The sequence below is a fragment of the Esox lucius genome, chromosome 11 (assembly GCF_011004845.1).
Source record: "Esox lucius isolate fEsoLuc1 chromosome 11, fEsoLuc1.pri, whole genome shotgun sequence".
Taxonomy (NCBI): domain Eukaryota; kingdom Metazoa; phylum Chordata; class Actinopteri; order Esociformes; family Esocidae; genus Esox; species Esox lucius.
The window spans coordinates 4,344,667-4,364,602 of NC_047579.1; the positions used below are offsets into that span (position 1 = coordinate 4,344,667).

The 19,936-nt window shown below is 40.1% G+C and overlaps 1 protein-coding gene across 2 annotated transcripts; it reads left to right on the forward strand.

Moving 5' to 3' along the window:
- Nucleotides 1–514: 514 nt before the first annotated feature.
- cln3 (CLN3 lysosomal/endosomal transmembrane protein, battenin) lies at nt 515–17,534 on the forward strand. 2 transcript variants are annotated; one of them, XM_020051316.3, is made up of 15 exons: nt 515–885; nt 1,007–1,043; nt 1,759–1,855; nt 1,966–2,022; nt 2,107–2,186; nt 2,327–2,412; nt 4,014–4,086; nt 4,342–4,485; nt 4,615–4,763; nt 7,086–7,168; nt 9,173–9,241; nt 14,065–14,120; nt 14,246–14,339; nt 14,691–14,831; nt 15,393–17,534. In XM_020051316.3, exons 1-15 carry the CDS (start codon nt 831–833, stop codon nt 15,507–15,509), a joined length of 1,338 nt encoding a protein of 445 aa, XP_019906875.1. In that variant the 5' UTR covers nt 515–830; the 3' UTR covers nt 15,510–17,534. The 2 variants fall into 2 exon arrangements, with proteins under 2 accessions (XP_019906875.1, XP_010903395.1); XM_010905093.4 differs by having other exon boundaries at nt 516–885; nt 7,116–7,168.
- The last annotated feature ends 2,402 nt before the right edge of the window (nt 17,535–19,936 follow it).

The following is a 19,936-nucleotide window of genomic DNA, read 5'->3' on the forward strand; positions in this document are numbered from 1 at the left end:
TATAAAACAAATTTATTCCACACTGCCTGCTCAACCAGGAAGCATTTGTCTGTACATAGCTGCCTGAAAGAAAGTGCATTCTCCTGCCAACAACCCAAAATAAAAATAAACATGTTCTGGTATATCTGAATGTGCACATTATTTTGTGTCTTTCTATCCTTGTGGGAGCCTGAGACCTAATACTGACCCAGATATCCATGTTCTCTATCCCTAACCTAACCCGTACCATTATTCTAACCTTAATCTCAATAAAATAACTTTTAGGCCTTAATTTAACATGAACCTGATCTAACCCATAATCCCTAATCCTAAAAATAGCCCCATATTCCAGTCATAAATTGCCTTTTGCTAAGTTTGACTATCCTTATTACTCAAAATCGTATTTGCCCTAAATCTAAATTCAAAAACCTCAACGTAATCCTAAACCGAAATCCATAATCTAGCCGGTGCTGATGTGTCTTCGCGTCATGCAGAACCATTTTGAAGCAGTATTTTTTAGGGGGATTTATTTAGCTGTTACACAGGATACTTTATTGTTTCCTTGCCTATTGCAATCGTTTTCAATGGGATAAGCCTAAAAGTAATTTTGTGAAGTAAAAATCATGTAAACATCTTTGAGGGAAAGTGATTGTATTGAAAAATGTTGCACCATTATTCGGCCTCGCTATTGCATTAACATAAAGCGCTGTTAAAATCCTGTACATTTTTGTTGAAATCAGTGACACCAAGAATAAACTTAAGGAAGTATCAAGGCAGCCACTGCGTAGCCTTTTGCTAGTTGTCAAATTAGGTAGCAACCGTATCATATTTGGTTTAATTCGCTTTTTATTATGGACCAAGCTGTCAGCGTCAATGCAGACCGAGATATGCCATATGAAAGTGAGGGTAAGTAATGGAAATCACACTTCTGTGTGGTTGGGTATGTTAACTGTCATGCAACCGTAATGCAAATAGTTTAGATTTTTAATTGGTTATTTAATTTAATCAATGTACTTTCTCTCTGTAGGTCAGAGATCGCGCTGGAGAAATTGGAGTGGTTTTTGGTGAGTTTAGACTTGAGTGATAAATAGTCTTAAGCCCCTAATGTGAAGTCTGAAATGTCCAGCCTGTGTTTGGCAATTTTTTGATAACAGCCGCTTGCTCTAGCAACCCTGCAGGTCCAAAGCATGTATCCATTTCAAAGGACACTCGCAGGTGTTTGTAGCCATGATTGCCATTACCTTATTGGTCAGTCCTAAACTAACATCTTGAAAAGACACAAGATTTGATTAAATACAACCCTGGTAGGCAACCCTGGAGTTGGTACTGTTGCAAGCAGTTCCTAAATCATGTAGTGACTGTAGCAAAGGGTAATTATATATACTAGGCTAAAGCTAGGAGAAAACTAGTTATGTTTTAAGCTTATCCCATATGGTTCTATTTTTTGCCACAACTTAGAATGTGGCCCACAAAACAATTGTGTAATTGCAGGTATGGCAGTAATATTGGCAGTTCATCCACTGGTGAGATTGTTATTTTGGAGTATAATGTATTCCCAGGTTTAGCCCATAGCCATCACTTGATCCACAGGCTTGGCAAGTTCAATAAAATTTGCCAGCTCTGGATTAGTTGTTCAACTAGAGTCATGCTGTATACCACGCAATACTTTTCATATTCAGTTTATTTGTCATCATATTCGTCAAATGGTTCCCTGATATTTATCACCATGTCTGCTCTGTACCCCTCCCTGTCCCCACACTACTCCGACCCTGTTTTCAGGTGGCTGGGGTTGTGCAATAACTTTGCATACGTGGTGATGCTAAGTGCGGCCCATGACATCTTAAAACAACAACAGTCGCACAACTCCACGACGCCTGTAAGAATGTGTTGTAGTGGGCCCATTACATTCATATCTATGGTTAGAAACTCAGGTTACCATCTTAGCAATGTGTGGTATTTCATCCTCCCTTTCTCTTCGTTGTCCAGACCCCAGCCCCCGTTGGCAACAGTAGTCGCTATGACTGCAACCCTGTTTCTACGGCGGTAAGAGGCACTGGGATTGGGAATAAGTCTGCACATCCATGTGTCCGTCCCAGTCCGCGTGTAACCTCTGTCTCCCTCCTCAAGGCTGTTCTGTTGGCTGACATCCTTCCCACGCTCGTCATCAAGTTTTCTGCTCCATTCTTCATCCACCAACTCCCTTATGGGTGAGATGAGGACAGTTGGCTCTCTCCTAGTCAATGAAGACTCAGCGATTTTGATCTATATGGCTTTACAATTTTGACTGCATGTGTTTAAAGAGTGCACTGCGATGTCCAATTTTTTTAGGTTGTGTTTCTGTTCACAGTTTCCGAGTGTTGGTGTGCGTTGCCACAGCAATCACAAGCTTCCTTATGGTGTCCTTCTCTTCTACAGTGTGGATGAGTATTTGGGGTAATGTGTGTGTGCGTGCACGCATGTGAACATGTTTGTGTGTAGATAAGGTCATTGATCACTATTTCGATTCTTGGAACATTGCAGCTCTGACATTTTCCCTGAAACCAGATGCTATCTCACTGATAAAGTAACCCTGAGTAAGTGGTTTTGTTCAAACAAGGGTCTGAAAGGTTTCATAGCTAGGTACTGGTACTGTAGCTTACAGACCATTTATGAGTAACTTGTGAAATGTTTCTACCTCAAACTATGATAAACAAATTTCACTGCAGGCTCCCAGCTTCTATCTAATCAATGCAACATTGACATAACCCTGTCCCTGTTTAGACTGATAAAACCAAACCATGTTTTGGGTTGATAAGTCATTATCTAATTTCAGTAAAAACAAGTTTATGAGAACCAGTTCTAATTTTCAAGGATCAACTAACCAAAGGCATTCAAATGCAAGACACTACTCAGAACAACATAAATATTGTAAAAATAGATTAACAATACACTAAATACAGTGGGACATATACAAATAGGGATATTTTATATTACTTTATATTCTTTGGGTCCTTGAAAAGCGCTTATATAAATGTAATGCATAATTATTTTTATTATTACATCTTTCTGCCAAATGTTTTTTTTTCACCATGTTTTCTATTTAAACCACGTTTGTTCACAGAAACAAATGAAGGAGTAAACAATTATTTTCAGATTCTGAAAGTTTTAATAATGGGCCTACTATAATCATGATTTACATTCTTATAGTCCCTTTAATAATGGGCCTACTATAATCACAGATTTACATTCTTATAGTCCCTTTAATAATGGGCCTACTATAATCACAGATTTACATTCTTATAGTCCCTTTAATAATGGGCCTACTATAATCACAGATTTACATTCTTATAGTCCCTTTAATAATGGGCCTACTATAATCATGATTTACATTCTTATAGTCCCTTTAATAATGGGCCTACTATAATCACAGATTTACATTCTTATAGTCCCTTTAATAATGGGCCTACTATAATCACAGATTTACATTCTTATAGTCCCTTTAATAATGGGCCTACTATAATCACAGATTTACATTCTTATAGTCCCTTTAATAATGGGCCTACTATAATCACAGATTTACATTCTTATAGTCCCTTTAATAATGGGCCTACTATAATCACAGATTTACATTCTTATAGTCCCTTTAATAATGGGCCTACTATAATCATGATTTACATTCTTATAGTCCCTTTAATAATGGGCCTACTATAATCACAGATTTACATTCTTATAGTCCCTTTAATAACCCTTCCTGTATAAATGTCTTCTTTATGTGTGTAGAGGACCAGTCAAAAGTTGGGATACTCCTGCTCAGGGGTATTTCTTTATTTTTACTAAAGTGACTGCCAAGAGTTAGTTTAACACTTTTTCGGTGCTATTGTAATAACACATTATGTATGTGTTATTTCATAGTTTTTATGTCTTCACTATTCTACAATGTAGAAAATATAAAATAAAAAAACATTGTTACAAACTTTTGACTGGTACTGTATGTGTGAAGCTCCGAAATTATTTATTATTATTTATGTTACGGTAATGTGTATATCTCTGTCTAGGTGTGATCTTTGCAAGTGTAAGCTCCGGATTGGGGGAACTCTCCTTCCTCTCTCTCACCGTCTACTTCAGCAGGTAGCACCGTCTACCTCCACTTTGTCCTTCTGTACTCAGGCTCGCTTTACATTTAGGAAATGTAGCTCTTATCAAGAGTGACTTAAGGTAGCGGGTGCATGTACATGTTGGCACTAACCCCCTGTGAGAAGTGCCCTACGAAGTGAACTCAGAGCTTCACTTTGCAGATCCTTTGAACATTAAAGGTATTCTTACGCTAACCCCACCCCCTGGTTCTAACACCCTGATGTTTCTGTTTCTACACCCCTGTCTCAGAGATGTGTTAGCGGGCTGGGGCTCAGGCACCGGTGGGGCGGGGGTGGCTGGGGCCTTGCTTTACTCCGGCCTCACGCAGGCCAGCCTCTCGCCCAGGGACACACTGCTTGTCATGCTGGTTGTCCCCATTGCCATGATGATCAGGTCAGTCCCATTAACCGCTTTGGCGTGATGTGATTGCTAGGATGTATCCGTGCCCACTTCTTTCTTTTACTGTCTATCTCTGAACCTAAAACTCTCTTCTGCTTTCCCCTCATTTTTCTTCTACCTCAGCTATTTTTTCTTGCTGGTTTTTCCCCCGACCTTCCCACAGTGGAAGTGCAGCATGGCGGAGTCTGTGAGGGGAGGAGACTCAAACAACAGGCGGCCCCTATTGGGTGACTGTGATGATGAGGACGAGGAGTGGGAGAAGAGTAATGAAGGTGTGTTTATCGTTTCAGCATGTTACATTTTTATTTTATTTTTTAAGAAACTCGTTCATGGGTGTGTTTACACAAGATATATTTAAATAGTGAAATATGACATTTTAACAGTAAAATACTTTGCTTTTAATTGAGAAACCACCCAGGGTTGGGATGTTTCTACATTTATTGCAGTTCAAACACTGAATTTGAATTCACATAAAAAATATTTATATTGTGGATTGTTATTATTTTTTTCGTAATTCAAATCAGAAAGTTTACTAATTCATATACCAATCAACCATAACTTTATGACCACTGACAAGTGAAGTGAATAACACTGATTATCTTGTTATCATGGCACCTGTCAGTGGGTGGGATATATTAGGCAGCAAGTGAACAATCTGTCCTCAAAGTTGATGTGTTAAAAGCAGGAAAAATGCGTAAGGATCTGAGCAACTATGACAAGGGCCAAATTGTGATGGCTAAACGAATGGGTCAGAGCATCTCCAAAATTCCAGCCCTTGTGGGGTGTTCCCGGTCTGCAGTGGTCAGTAACTATCAAAAGTGGTCCAAGGAAGGAAAAGAGCTGAACCTGGGACAGGGTCATGGGCGGCCAAGGACCATGGCTGCACGTGGGGAGCGAAGGCTGGCCCGTGTTGTCCAATCCAACAGACGAGCTACAGTAGCTCAGATCTCAATTCAATCAAGCATGTGTGGGATGTGCTGGACAAACAGGTCCAATCCATGGAGGCCCTATCTCACAACTTACAGGACTTAAAGGATCTGCTGCTAACATCTGTGGTGTCACAGCACACCTTCAGAGGTCTAGTGGAGTCCATGCCTCGACGGGTCAGGGCTGTTTTGTCAGCAAAAGGGGGACCTACACCAAATTAGGCAGGTGGTCATAATGTTATGGCTGATTGGTGTACACTCCAGATTCATTATACATAAAGTGAAACATTTCAAGATTTTTTGTTTCAGTCTTGATGATTATGGCTTATAGCTCATGGAATTCAAAAATCCAGTATCTCAGAATATTATAATAAAATACAGGAATGTTGATCTGAGAAGAGGTTTAATCAGCTAATTCACTCCCTGAGCCTTCAGTTTCTCAGTCTGGTTCAGTACACACAACCATAATCATGGGGAAGACTGCTGTCTTGACAGTCCAGAAGACACTCACTGACACAGAAGGTCATTGCTGAAAGGGCTGGCTGTTCGCAGAGTTCTGTATAAAAGCATATTCACGGAACGTTGACTGGAAGGGAAAAGTGTGTTTGAAAACGTGCACAAGCAACAGGGATGACCGCAGCATTGAGAGGATTGTCAAGCAAAGCCGATTCAAGAACTTGGGGAAGCTTCACAAGGAGTGGACTGAGGCTGGAGTCAGTGCATCAAGAGCCACCACGCACAGACCTGTCCAGGAAATGTCGCATTCCTAGTGTGAAACCACTCCTGAACCAGAGACATTTTCAGAAGCGTCTTACCTGGGCAAAGAAGAAAATGAACTGGACTGTTGCTCAGTGGTCCAAAGTCCTCTCTTGAGATGAAAGTACATTTTTCCATTAATTTGGAAATCAAGGTCCCTGTGTCTGGAGGTGTGAGTGGAGAGGCACAGAATCCAAGTTGCTTGAACTCCAGTGTGAAGTTCCCACAGTGATGGTTTGGGGTGCCATGTCAACCGCTGGTGTTGGTCCACTGTGTTATATCAAGCCCAGAGTCAATGCAGCCGTCTAACCAGAAGATTTTAGAGCACTTCATGCTTCCATCTGCTGACAAGCTTCATGGAGATGCTAATTTCCTTTTCCAGCCGGACTTGGCACCTGCCCGACGTGCCAAAACGACTGGTAACTGGTTTGCTGCCCATGGTATACCTGTGCTTGACTGGCCAGCCAACTCGCCTGACCTGAACCTCATAGAGAATCTATGGGTATTGTCAAGAGGAAAATGAGACCCCAGACCCAACAAAAGGCCACTATCAAAGCGACTTGGGCTTCCACAACACCTCAGCAGTGTCACACGCTGATTGCCTCCATGCCACGCCGTATTGATGCAGTAATTCGTGCAGGAGCCCCAAGCTGTAATCATCAAGATTGAAACAAAAAGGGCTTAAAATCGTAACCGTAATTTAATTATTTGAAGTTGTTTTAGAGCAATGGTGTCAAAAACATTCCAAGGAGGGACAAAAAATATCAGTAAACATACATGAAGTTAAATGTTAACATTGGGATTAGCAATTTAGAATTTAATTAGACTTTTTTTCTATTCAAGAAAATTAAAATCAGCAATAATGACCTTTCTGCAATATACATATTTACCTGAACCCTGATAACCACACAGGCCATATTCTCTCCCTTCTGAATATAACAGAAGACAAGGCTACTGGACCACTGAGCTTCATTGAGAAATTACACATCATGAAAGTGAGTTTGAGACTTCCTTACCGTGGTCTACTTTAAGAAAAGTCTTTAAGCACTAAAGGTAACAGGTTCAGGTTCAAATGTTGTACTCTCGGTCTCAGTCCAGGGTAAGTGTAGCTAAGTGAACCTTGACGTGAACTAGGATGGGGCACAATGGCTGTAGGTGCTATGTACAGTACCAGTCAAAAGTTTGGACACACCTACTCATTCAGTGGTATTTTCTTTTATTTGAACTATTTTCTACATTGTAGAATAACAGTGAAGCCTTCAAATCTATTAAATAACACACATGGAATACATTTATATTTTAGTTTTCTAGTGGCCATCCTTCATTTTGATGACAGCTGTGCACACTAGGCATTCTGTCTACCAGTTTCATGAAGTAGTCACTTGGAATGCTAAGGAGTCTTTAAGGAGTTCCCACAAATTATGTGCAGTTTCTAGCTGCTTTTTCTTCACTCGGCAGTCCAACTCATACCAAACCAGTTCGGATGTTTGTGGAGGCTAGGTCATCTGATGCAGCAAAATCACTCTCCTTGGTTAAATAGCCCTTAAACAGCCTGTATGTGTTTTTTGGGAATGCTGTGATTACCATGCTGGTGAAGTGTGCCTTGAATTCTAAATAAATCTGACAGCATCAACAGCAATGCATCCCACACTATCACACCTCCTCCATGCTTCCCAGTAGGAAGCGCACATGCAGAGGTCTTCCATTCAGCCACTCTGAATTTCACAAAGACTCTGTGGTTGGAACAACAAATCTTACATTTGGACTCATCAGACCAAATTTGGACTCATCAGGCAGATTTCCACTAGTCTTATATCCATTTCTTTTGTTTCTTTATTGTGCCCAAGCAAGTCTCTTCTTGTTGGTATCCTGATTCACACAGTCTCCTCTGAATAGTAGATGTTGGGATGTGTTTGTTACTTAAAGTCAATGAACCATTTATTTGGGCTTCAATCTGAGGGGCAGTTAATTGCCGATACCTGAGGCTGGTAACTACTGAACTTATCCTCTGCAGCAGAGGTTACTCTGGGTCTTCCTTTTCTGTCGCGTTCATCAAGAGAAAAAGTTTAATCATAGCGCTTGATCGTTTTTGTGACCTCACTCAAACCTTCAAAGTTTTTGAAATGTTCTTCTGGTAATGATAGACTTTAATTTATCTTTGATTTTCAGATCTGTTTTTGGACTACAGTTGTCCATAATATGGACTACAGTCCGGACATAATAATGGTTGTCTGTATAGCAACCCTACCTTGTTACAACACAATGAAATGAAGGAAATTAATCCACAAATTAACTTTTAACAAGGCACACTTGTTAATTGAAATGCATTCTGAGAGACTACCTCATGATGCTGGTTGCAAATGGTGGCTTTGAAGAATCTACAATATGAAATGTATTTTGACATTCTTTTGGTTACTACATTATTCCATATGTTACTTCATATTTCTGATTTCTTTACTAGTTTTCTACAATGTGAGAAATAGTACAAATAAATAAATACTCCTGAATGAGCAGGTTTGTCTGAACACTTGACTGGTACTGTAGGTCTGACTACAATCAACATACATTTTTCATGTTACAATTATATAATCTATTTGACTTTATGCATGGTTTTTCTGTGGAAAGTCAGGCCATTGTTTGTCTGCTGAAATCCATTTTTCATTTTTATCCACATTTTGTACAATACAAAGTCAGAGGGAATAAGATAGAACAGCACATGAGTATAATGTTGAGAAAAGGCCCAACTCATCAAGTAACAAAAGAAACAAGGAAATGGTTGTTTTAAAAAACAACTCCAAGTGCTGAATCAAAACGATTCAACTGTAGTCGGACAGCCCATTAGTGCCTACATCCATCGCAACTCAACATAGTTTGCAAAGAGGTTCAACATCTCATTAATGGCATTGTTTCACATTCATATACAAACTCAAAATGACATTTTTTGCTACAGTACTGTAGGTATTGATTGCCAAACTGCTTGTTTCCCCCCCTCCCCTTAGGGTCTGCTTAAGTTTGTGTTTCCACTGGGCGTGGTCTACTTTGCCGAGTATTTCATCAACCAGGGCCTGGTGAGTGGGTCTCTATTGCCTCCTGTCAGTTCATTGTGTGACTGCAAATACAACCCTGTTTATAAAAGCGTTGGGATGCTGTGTAAAATGTAAAACAGAAAGCAATGATGTGCAAATATTGTAAAAACTGTATTCAATAGAAAAAATTACAAAGACAATATATCAAATGTTGAAACTGACATTTTTTATTGTTTCTTGAAAAATTAATACCCACTTTGAATTTGATGCCAGAAGCACATTTAAAGAAAGCTGGGACAGGGGCCACAAAAGACTGGAAAGGTTGTGTATTGTTAAAAAATTATAATAATTGAACATCTCACAACTAATTACACTAATTGGCAACAGGTCAGTAACATGATTGGGTATAAAATAAGCATCTCAGAGAGGTAAAGATGTGGAGGGTTTCACTACTCTGTGAAAGACTATGCAGGCAAATAGTGCAACCATTTAAGAATGACGTTTTTCAACTTAAAACTTCAAAAGCTTGAGGATCTCATCATCTATAGCAGTGGTTCCAAAACCTCTCCTGCCCCACCCCAGCCATTAGATGTATTAGATGTATCCCAGAGCTAGCACACCTGAATCAACTCATTAACTAATTAACAAACCCTTACCTGTTGAATCAGGTGAGCTAGTTTAGGGCAAAAACTAAACTGACATGGTTAGGGGGGCCCCTGGAGAGGTTTAGGAACCACTGATCTATAGTACATAATATCATTAAAAGATTCAGAGCATCTGGAGAAATCTCTACGCAAGGGACAAGGCCAAAAACCAATACTGGATGTCTGTGATGTTCGGGCCCTCAAGTGGCAGACATAATTCTGTAGTGGAAATCACTGCATGAGCTCAGGAACACTTCCGAAATACTATTGTCTGTGAACACAATGTCATTGCATCCACAAATGCAAGTTAAAACTCTACCATGCAAATAAGAAACCATATACAGTGGATATAAAAAGTCTACACACCCCTGTTAAAATGCCAGGTTTTTGTGATGTAAAATAATGAGACAAAGATAAATGTGAGACATTTATCTTTAAATCAGAGACGTAACCAAGGACTCGACGTCCCTCCAAAATTGATGAAAAGACGAGAAGAAAACTGGTCAGGGAGGCTTCCAAGAGGTCTACAGCAACATTAAAGGAACTGCAGGAATTTCTGGCAAGTACTAACTCTGTGCTACATGTGACAGCAATCTCCCGTATTCTTCATATGAATGGGGTAGGGAGGCAAGACTGTAGCCATTTCTTACAAAGAAAGACATCCAAGCCCGGCTGAAGTTTTTGCAAAAACAATCTTCAAGTCCCCCAAAAGCACATGGGAAAATGTGTTATGGTCTGATGAAACCAAGGTTGAACTTTTTGGCCATCATTCCAAAAGGTTTGTTTGGTGCAAAAACAACACATCACCCAAAGAACACCATACTCACAGTGAACCATGGTGGTGGCAGCATCATGCTTTGGAGTTGTTTTTCTTCAGCTGGAACCGGGGCCTTAGTCAGGGTGGACGGGAATTATGAACAGTTCCAAATACCAGGCAATTTTGACACAAAACCTTCAGGTGTCTGTTATAAAGCTGATGATGAAGTTCACCTTTCAGCACGACAACGACCCAAAGCACACATCCAAATCCACAAAAGCATGGCTTCACCAGAAGACGATTAACATTTTGGAATGGCCCAGCCAGAGCCCAGACCTGAACCCAAATTAACATCTGTGGAGTGATCTAAAGAGGGATGTGCACAGGAGATGTCCTCACAATCTGACAGATTTGGAGCGCTTTTGAAAAGAAGAGTGGGCAAATATTGCCACGTCAAGATGTGCCATGCTAATAGACACCTACCCAAAAGACTGAGTGCTGTAATAAAATCAAAAAGTGCTTCAACAAAGTATTAGTTTACACACTTATTCAACCAGGTTATTGTGAATAATTAATTTTTCCCCCTCAAAGATTTCATTTTGTTTTTCAATTGAATTGTTCACGTTATAGGTCACATTAAAGGTGGAAAATGTTTTGACATGATTTATCTTTGTCTCATTCTTTTACATCACAAGTACCTGGCATTTTAATGTGTAGACTTTTTTTATATCCACTGTATAAACAAGATCCAGGAACGCCACTGCCTTCTCTGGGCCCGAGCTCATTTAAGATGGACTGATGCAAAGTGGAAAACTGTCCTGTGGTCTGACAAATCAACATTTCTAAATAGGTTTGGGAATCGTGTCCTCCGGACTGAAGAGGAGAGGGACCATCTAGCTTGTTATCAGCACACAAAAGCCAACATCCACGATTGTATGGGGTGCATTAGTACACAAGGCATGGATGACAAATCTGTGAAGGCACCATTAATTCTGAACAAAATATACAGGTTTTGGAGCAACATATGCTGCCATCCTAATTACGTCTTTTTTTCAGGGAAGGCCTTGCTTATTTCAGTAAGACAATGACAAACCACATTCTGCACATATTACATCAGTGTGGCTCTGTAGTAAAAGAGTTTGGGTGCTAAACTGGCCTGCCTGCAGTCCAGAACTGTCACCCATTGAAAACATTTGGTGCATTATGAAACGAACAATATGCCAAAGGAGACCCCAAAATGTTGAGCATCTGAAATCCTATGTCAAGCAATAATGGGAAAAATTTCCCTTTCAAAACTACAGCTGTTGGTCTGGTTTTGTGGTAGAAATCTAATTGGTTAATTTCTATAACAGTTTACAGAGTGTTGTTAAAAGAGGTGATGCAACACAGTGGTAAACATGCCCTTGTCCTAAAGTTTTTTTAAAGGTGTTGCTGGCATCAAATTCAAAATTGACATGTCTTTCTCCAAAAACAATAACATTTCACTTTTTGCTATTTTATATTAAATATAGGGATAAATTATTTTTCAATTTTATTTCAATTACATTGAAATATTCAACAGTATTTAGCCTTTTCCAGTTAAATTTATATATCTAAATGGTTTCTAAAAAGGATGCCTAAGGAACCTGGATGTCTGGGTCTGACACGTATCTGATTGATAGGGTGTTCCTTATTTGTTAAAGTCTTATTTCACAAGGCACCCTGTACTTTTGTTCCAAGTTATGAACGAATATTTCAGAGAAAAATCTAAGATAATATGGCAACATTTAGGGGTTGCTACCACATGATAATTTAAGCCTATGGGCAGCTGTGAATCAATTCAGGCTTCGCATTTAAACATACATTTACTGTGCTTGAATGTACTTGATTGATAACTATTTACAATTGGGCATCACTCCCATGTTGGCAGCCATTTTGGAAAAAAGTAACACAGAAAACATGGAGTTTGTGTCGACCAGCTACTCGGTGTAACCAAGTTATCATCTGGGACAGGGAAGCTTCAGCCTCTGCAGTGTATGAAGTAGCTACGGCTTGGAACATAACTGCTCAAGTCAAATGTATGTTTTGACACCACTTCAGTCAACAGTGGACCAAGAAACTGTGCACGCATCCTGTTTGAGCAGAAATTGGACAAGCATATGTTGTGGTGTGCATGTTGCCATCACATTATAGAAATAATGTTTGAGGCAGTGGTCGTGCTGTGCCTTGGTCCTTCCAAAGGCCCGGAGATAATGATTTTCCTCAGGTTCCAGAGCACTTTGGGAATTTTTAGACAGATGAAATTTTGTCACAGTAACGTCAGATGAGGTGTAAAGCAGTGCAGTTTCCAGTGTAACAAGTGAAATGATTGCCTTCGCTGAGAGCCCACAACATTTATTTCAACTGCGATGACTATTGTGAATTCCTGGAGCTACCCATCACCTTGGGTCATTCAGAGCACCAGCCAGGCTGCACAGAGCGAGATGGATGGCAAAGAGGATTTATAGTCTGAAGATTTTGATGTTAAAGGGACAGTTCAAGTTCACAATGAAGGAGGAAAAGGGGATAGCTGACATGCTTGTTCACTGTTGTGCTGTATGTCATAGTCTGGTTTCAAGAACTGCAGGTACCTCCTCATACTGACCTGGAGCTGTTGAAGGACATTGGCCGATACATGGAGAAGAATGCTGCAATTGTGGAAGTGGCACTGAAGAAATTACTGGTTTACCTCAGGTATATGTCAGAGGAATTGGTGGATTTTGCTTCTTTGATGACAGCGTCTCAGTTTATACCAAGTGTTAGATGGTTGCTGCTTTGTGCAAAACTGGCATTGAACATCCACTGAAGAGGACAACCTTGGAGCCTGCACTGATCAGCTCCAAGCATCTAGAAGATTTTGTCACAGAAAACACTAAGATCCTTTAGCATCAGCTACATTTCAGCACATTTCCTCAAACTAGATGTTCCTGGCAAACAGAGGATAACAAGATGGCCAAGGCCACTGCCAGCTCAATACGAGTTGTGAATGATATTGAAGAGCGTGGTGTAGCACTGATGAACGAATATAACAAGCTGCATACAAACGATGAGGAACAGAAGCAATTTTTTTATGTCATGGAATATCGCCAGCGATAGCCAGACAGAAACCAAACAACACTTAAGTGGTAACACATTACGGTGGTATAAACTAACTAAACATTTTCATGTTGACCAGGACCTGTGTGTGATTGTGTATTTCAGATAAATAGCTTAAATAGAAAATGTTGTTGAAAAATTACAGTATTTCTGTACTTTCTGCCTTTTTGATGTACTTTGTCTGGTAGCAATCTCTAAAACTAATTGAATCTCCACAAACCTTTATTTATATTACCAAAATATGTCAAATGCAAGGGTTCAAATTCAAATAAATATTTTTTAAATGCAACTAAGGACCGCCCTTGTGATCCTAAACGTCTTTTTGTACTCCTCCATATTTTTCTTTGCAGTTGGAACTTCTATATTTCCCCCAGTTCTCTCTGACACATGCAGAGCAATATCGCTGGTCAGTAACATTCACAATACTCTTAATACTGGGGTGATAAAGTGGTTCAAAAAACTGTTCATATACCTACCGTCTGTGTGTCTGTGTGTGTCTGTGTGTCTGTGTGTGTCTGTCTGTGTGGTCAGGTACCAGACGTTGTACCAGGTGGGAGTGTTAGTCTCGCGTTCCTCTCTCTGCTGTGTGAAGATCCGGAGTATCTGGGTTCTCGCTCTGCTACAGGTGAGGCAGCTGGACCCCCTTCAGAACCCTGCCCTTCAGAACCCTGCCCTTCCACTTAGTCCAAACCATTTGAAGTTTGTTGATCCAAATGGTTCAGGGGAATTATATATACCAGCTAGCAGTGGAGCGCTTGCTTTCTTGAATCTCCTGATCCTGGTTGGCCCTTTCCTGCCTCATGATTTCTGCATCTCAGCTGGCAGAGCATGACCCTTGCCATGGCAGGGTGACATCTCACATGAGTCATTCAGCAGAAGCTTTTATCCAGAACAACTTACAGCCATCTGTCAGTGGGATTGTGGTTTTGCTCTACTTCCTAATTGTGTGAACATGTGGTGGTTCTGTTTCTGTCAGTTTGTGAACGCAGCGGTGCTGACTCTGGCAGTGTACTTCCACTTCCTGCCAAGTGCAATCCTGGTGTTTGTGATAGTGCTCTATGAGGGACTGCTGGGAGGAGCCGCCTACGTCAATACATTCTACTTCATCAGCAAAGAGGTCTGTCACCAGTGTGTCTGTGCCCCGCCTGTGTGTTGTCTGTGCCCCGCCTGTGTGTCGTCTGTGCCCCGCCTGTGTGTCGTCTGTGCCCCGCCTGTGTGTCGTCTGTGCCCCGCCTGTGTGTCGTCTGTGCCCCGCCTGTGTGTCGTCTGTGCCCCGCCTGTGTGTCGTCTGTGCCCCGCCTGTGTGTCGTCTGTGCCCCGCCTGTGTGTCGTCTGTGCCCCGCCTGTGTGTCGTCTCTGTGCCCCGCCTGTGTGTCGTCTCTGTGCCCCGCCTGTGTGTCGTCTGTGCCCCGCCTGTGTGTCGTCTGTGCCCCGCCTGTGTGTCGTCTCTGTGCCCCGCCTGTGTGTCGTCTCTGTGCCCCGTCTGTGTGTCGTCTCTGTGCCCCGCCTGTGTGTCGTCTGTGCCCCGCCTGTGTGTCGTCTGTGCCCCGCCTGTGTGTCGTCTCTGTGCCCCGTCTGTGTGTCGTCTCTGTGCCCCGTCTGTGTGTCGTCTCTGTGCCCCACCTGTGTCTGTGTGTCATTAGCCCTTCCCCTGAACTCTCCCCTTTTTTCTCTGCAGACGGGAGACAGAGAGAGGGAGTTTGCCATGGCGGCAGCTAGTGTAGGAGACAGTCTGGGCATTGCCCTCTCTGGCGTCGCAGCTTTCCCGGTCCACAGATACTTCTGCTCACTATAAGAGACATACAGTACACACACAGAGGTGAGAGTTGTATGAGAGGGTAGAATCATCTCATCAGGTTATTTCCTTAGATGTTGCTCTCCGCAACTGGCATGGATGTAAATTGCTTTGCTGAAAGGAGAAGTTCACTGACTTTTGTGTTGATTAATCCCCGAAACAGTTTGGGATGTTTTGTTGCATAATTGGTTGTCATCAATTGCTTAAACTACAAGGCATTAGGAAAATGTGGCTAAGCATGCTATATATAGAGAATTGACTAAAAGCACAGAGTGTAAATAAGGTCACATCAAATGATATTTGTCACGTGCCAGACAACGGTGTGCCCTTTAAAGTGAAATGCTTACTAACAAGCTCTTTCCCTACAGTGCAGTTAGAAGTAATAATACCATTTAAAAATTAGGATATAAAAATAGAAAGGATTAAACACAAGAATAAAGTTAGCAAAAAATAATGAAAGGAGTGGGGAGATACAGGGATAACTGGTACCAGGGGCGGCGCCAGCCGATTTTGCCGGGGCTTCAGCCCCGGATGTTTTGAGTGTAGCCCCGAATCTCAAATGAGGGAATTTTTATTTTTTATTTTTTTTAAGCCTATGTAAACCCGCGAAATCATAAGTTGTCCTATTTCGTTGCGCTTTGGCTTTGCACGTACTGCATACAGCCTGTAAAAATATACCTTAAAAATAATCTAGCCATATAGGCCTACATTACTTTGCTGCCGTTTCTTCCTCCCTTTTGAATATGTAGCAGGTAGGGGAGGGGCTAGCCTAGTAGCAAAGTCAAGTGTCTGAGCGTGCAATTTAATAACGACAGACAGCGAGCGGGAAATGAAAAATGAAGCAAACAAGACTTTGGGGGTTCTTTGGAAAGAGGTCAGTGGGTAAGAAATGAATTCAGTTTTTTTATCCTTTAAATCTAAAGATCATCTTCTGGCTGTCTTTCATTGTATGTCTATTTGTTAACTACTGTAGCTAGTTATTATGCTACTAGCATCACTTGTATGTTACTAGTAGCATCTGATATAAAAAAAAACTCTTCGAGTGATCCCTGTATTTGCATAAAATGCTCTGGGCTAAGCCCCGGATGTCCTTCAATGCTGGAAACGCCCCTGACTGGTACTGTCGAATATGCCAGGGTGCACAGACTGCATATTCTACAGTACCAGGTGTTCCTGTATATCCCACTTCGTTTTATTTCTTTTTTGCAATACCTTATTCTATTATTATGTTCAATCCTTTCTATATATGTATAAACATATATTTAATGTTTATCAATGAATATATAAATTAAAAAACCAAATTAAATAGGAAAAGTAGCTGCAGAAAATCTTATTTGTGTGAAGAGTCAGTAAGTGTTCACAGGGTCAGTGCAGATAGACCAGTATATATATATATAGTCTCATGAGTAGAAGCTATCTCAGAGCCTATTGGTCCGAGTGCCAATGTTTCAGTAACATTGGCCAGACATTAGCAGAATGAACAAGTTGTGGAGTCACGTTAAAATCTATGAACGTTCCCTTCTAATGTTCATCTGAATTTTTGTTATGACTTGTCAGTTTTGACAATTACGGTACATACGTTCCTGGTTCAGTATATTCATGCAGGTGTGTAGTCAATTCCTCCATTTAGATTCCTTCATTTACAACCTGGACTTTTCTAGTTTCATATCACTTTAAAGGAGTTGATAACTGTCACTTGCCAAATGTAACATCTTTCATTCTGCCATCACCAAAGACAAACACAACATCTATAAATTTGTCTTTGTTAAATTATTAGGATTGTACTTGTTTTATTTGACTAGATTTGTAAGTGGTGTATTGTAGTCAGATCATTTGTTTTACCAACTAACTTTGTCTTGCTGCTATTATTAAGTTGGTTACTAATGGTTACTAATGTGTTAGAACCCTAACTCCACTAACCATATTTACAGTACATGTTATAACTTTATAGTCAATCAGTGTTATGGTATGTTTTGAAAACCTGACTTTGGATATTAAGTAATTAAAGATATTTTTTTGTTATAATCTGTCAGTTTTTTTTCTCTTATGTATGGCCTGTGTTGTTGTCTCTAGATATATTGCATTACATAGAGTGAAGTTAGAGGCAGGTGGACATAAATGGTATAGAGGAACATTACGTTTGAGGGCACTGTACTCAATTAGTTTTTCATGGGTTGTAGCTGAATATTTTCAATGCACATTTTTTTTATTACTGTGACTATGTGCATTGTCCGGTTTCTGGGATGGGGCAACCTGTTGAAACCTATGACCACATACCAGAACAAACCTGTATACACTGATAAGGCGGTCATTCTGTCAATTATAATTTAATCTTCTAGTTTTTAGTGTTTAAATTAATTATTTGCAGTGTTTAGAAATGTAGTTATTAATTTTTGCTACATGAATGCACAAAAACCTTTCAATGGAATTGTAGATTTTCATTAGTCATCTACATGGGAATGAAATCATAACATTACTACAATCATAGATGCAGTTGTAGACGGACGTTAACATACACTTAGGTTGAAGTCATTAAAACTCATTTTTCAAACGAATGTTAACAAGCAATAGTTTTGGTAAGTCGGTTAGGACATCTACTTTGTGCATTTTTCCAACAATTGTTTATAGACAGATGATTTAACATATAATATACTATATCACAATCCCAGAGGTTTACATACACTATGTTGACTGTGCCGTTAAACAGCTTGGAAAATTAAAGAAAATGTTGTGGCTTTAGAAGCTTCTGATAGGCTGTTTGACATAATTTGAGTCAGTTGGAGGTGTACCTGTGGATTTATTTCAAGGCCTACCTTCAAACTTGCTTGACATCATGGGAAAATCTAATCAGCCAAGAGCTCAGAAGAAAACTTGTCTGGTTCAATGTTTGGAGCAATTTCCAAACGCCTGAAGGTACCATGTTCATCTGCACAAACAATAGTACGCGAGTATAAATACCATGGGACCACGCAGCCGTCATTCTGCTGTCTCCTAAAGATGAACGTACTTTGGTGTGAAAAGTTCAAGTCAATCCCACAACAACAGCAAAGGACCTTGTGAAGATGTTGGAGGAAATTGGTACAAAAAATGTCTATATCCACAGTAAAACGAGTCCAATAACGACATAACCTGAAAGGCTGCTCAGCAAGGAAGATGCCACTGCTCCAAAACCACCATACAAATGCCAGACTATGGTTTGCAACTGCACATGGGGACAGAGATCATTCTTTTTGGAGAAAGGTCCTCTGGTTTGATGCAATAAAAATGTAACTGTTTGGCCATAATGACCATGATTATGTTTGGAGGAAAAAGGGGAAGCTGAAGAACACATCCCAACTGTGAAGGGGTGGCAGCATCATGTTGTGGTGCTTTGCTGCAAGAGGGACTGGTGCACTTCACAAAATAGATGGCATCATGATGAAGGAAACTTTTGGATATATTGAGGCAACATTTCAAGACATCAGTCAGGAAGTTAAAGCTTGGTCGCAAATGGGTTTTCCAAATGGATAATGACCCCAACCATACTTCCAAAGTTGTGGCAAAATGGCTTAAGGACAATGTACTGGAGTGGCCATCACAAAGCCCTGAAACACATTGCTTTAAACATTGGTGTTGAGTCATTCCTACAATCCAGTCCCTTTTGACCTTTGACTTTGTCCTGTAAACAAGTTAATAATTTACCACTTTTTATACTTCTATCACAAATAGGATATGTTTAACTATCAGAGTTATATAGTGGTCCAGTTCAGGCCATTAAATCCTAATAGTTATGGGCAGATTATTCATACACAAAGTGCCGTAAATGTCCACCCTGTTACAGGACATACGTATAACTATTAGAAATGTTTTTAATGCATGTTTATGACTGTTCACATTTTCTATGAAATCAAGTGTCCCTCTACTAAACCATACTCCATAGATATTTTAGATTTAGATACAACCTCTCCATAGATAATAGAATTTTATTAAACATTTTATAATGTGTTGCCGACTGATATTTTATAGGTTTATATTAATGTGCAGAGGAAGGATATTTGTATTGTTCAATTATAATTAAATATTGTAACAGGGTGGATGGCAGTAACAGGTCGGACATCACATTAATAACTGATCAAATGTCTTATCAAAGAAAGGCATTTTATTAACATAAAAAATGTAAACAGGAATATAGATCCAACTAGAAAATGAATAGACCCCTTTTGTAATAACACAAGCTGGAAAAAAATAAGAATGTACCATATCTAAAGAAGTTACAATGCACTTACAAGTTGTTACTATGTAAATACACAGGTATTATGGACGCTTAATATGTGGAACCCAGACAAATGTGTCCCTTTTAACACTAGGCATTCCCAAGTACTATGTATTTACATAGAAGTTTCCCCAATATCTTCTTACCGTCCTAGGTAAACACCAGTTTTTTATAC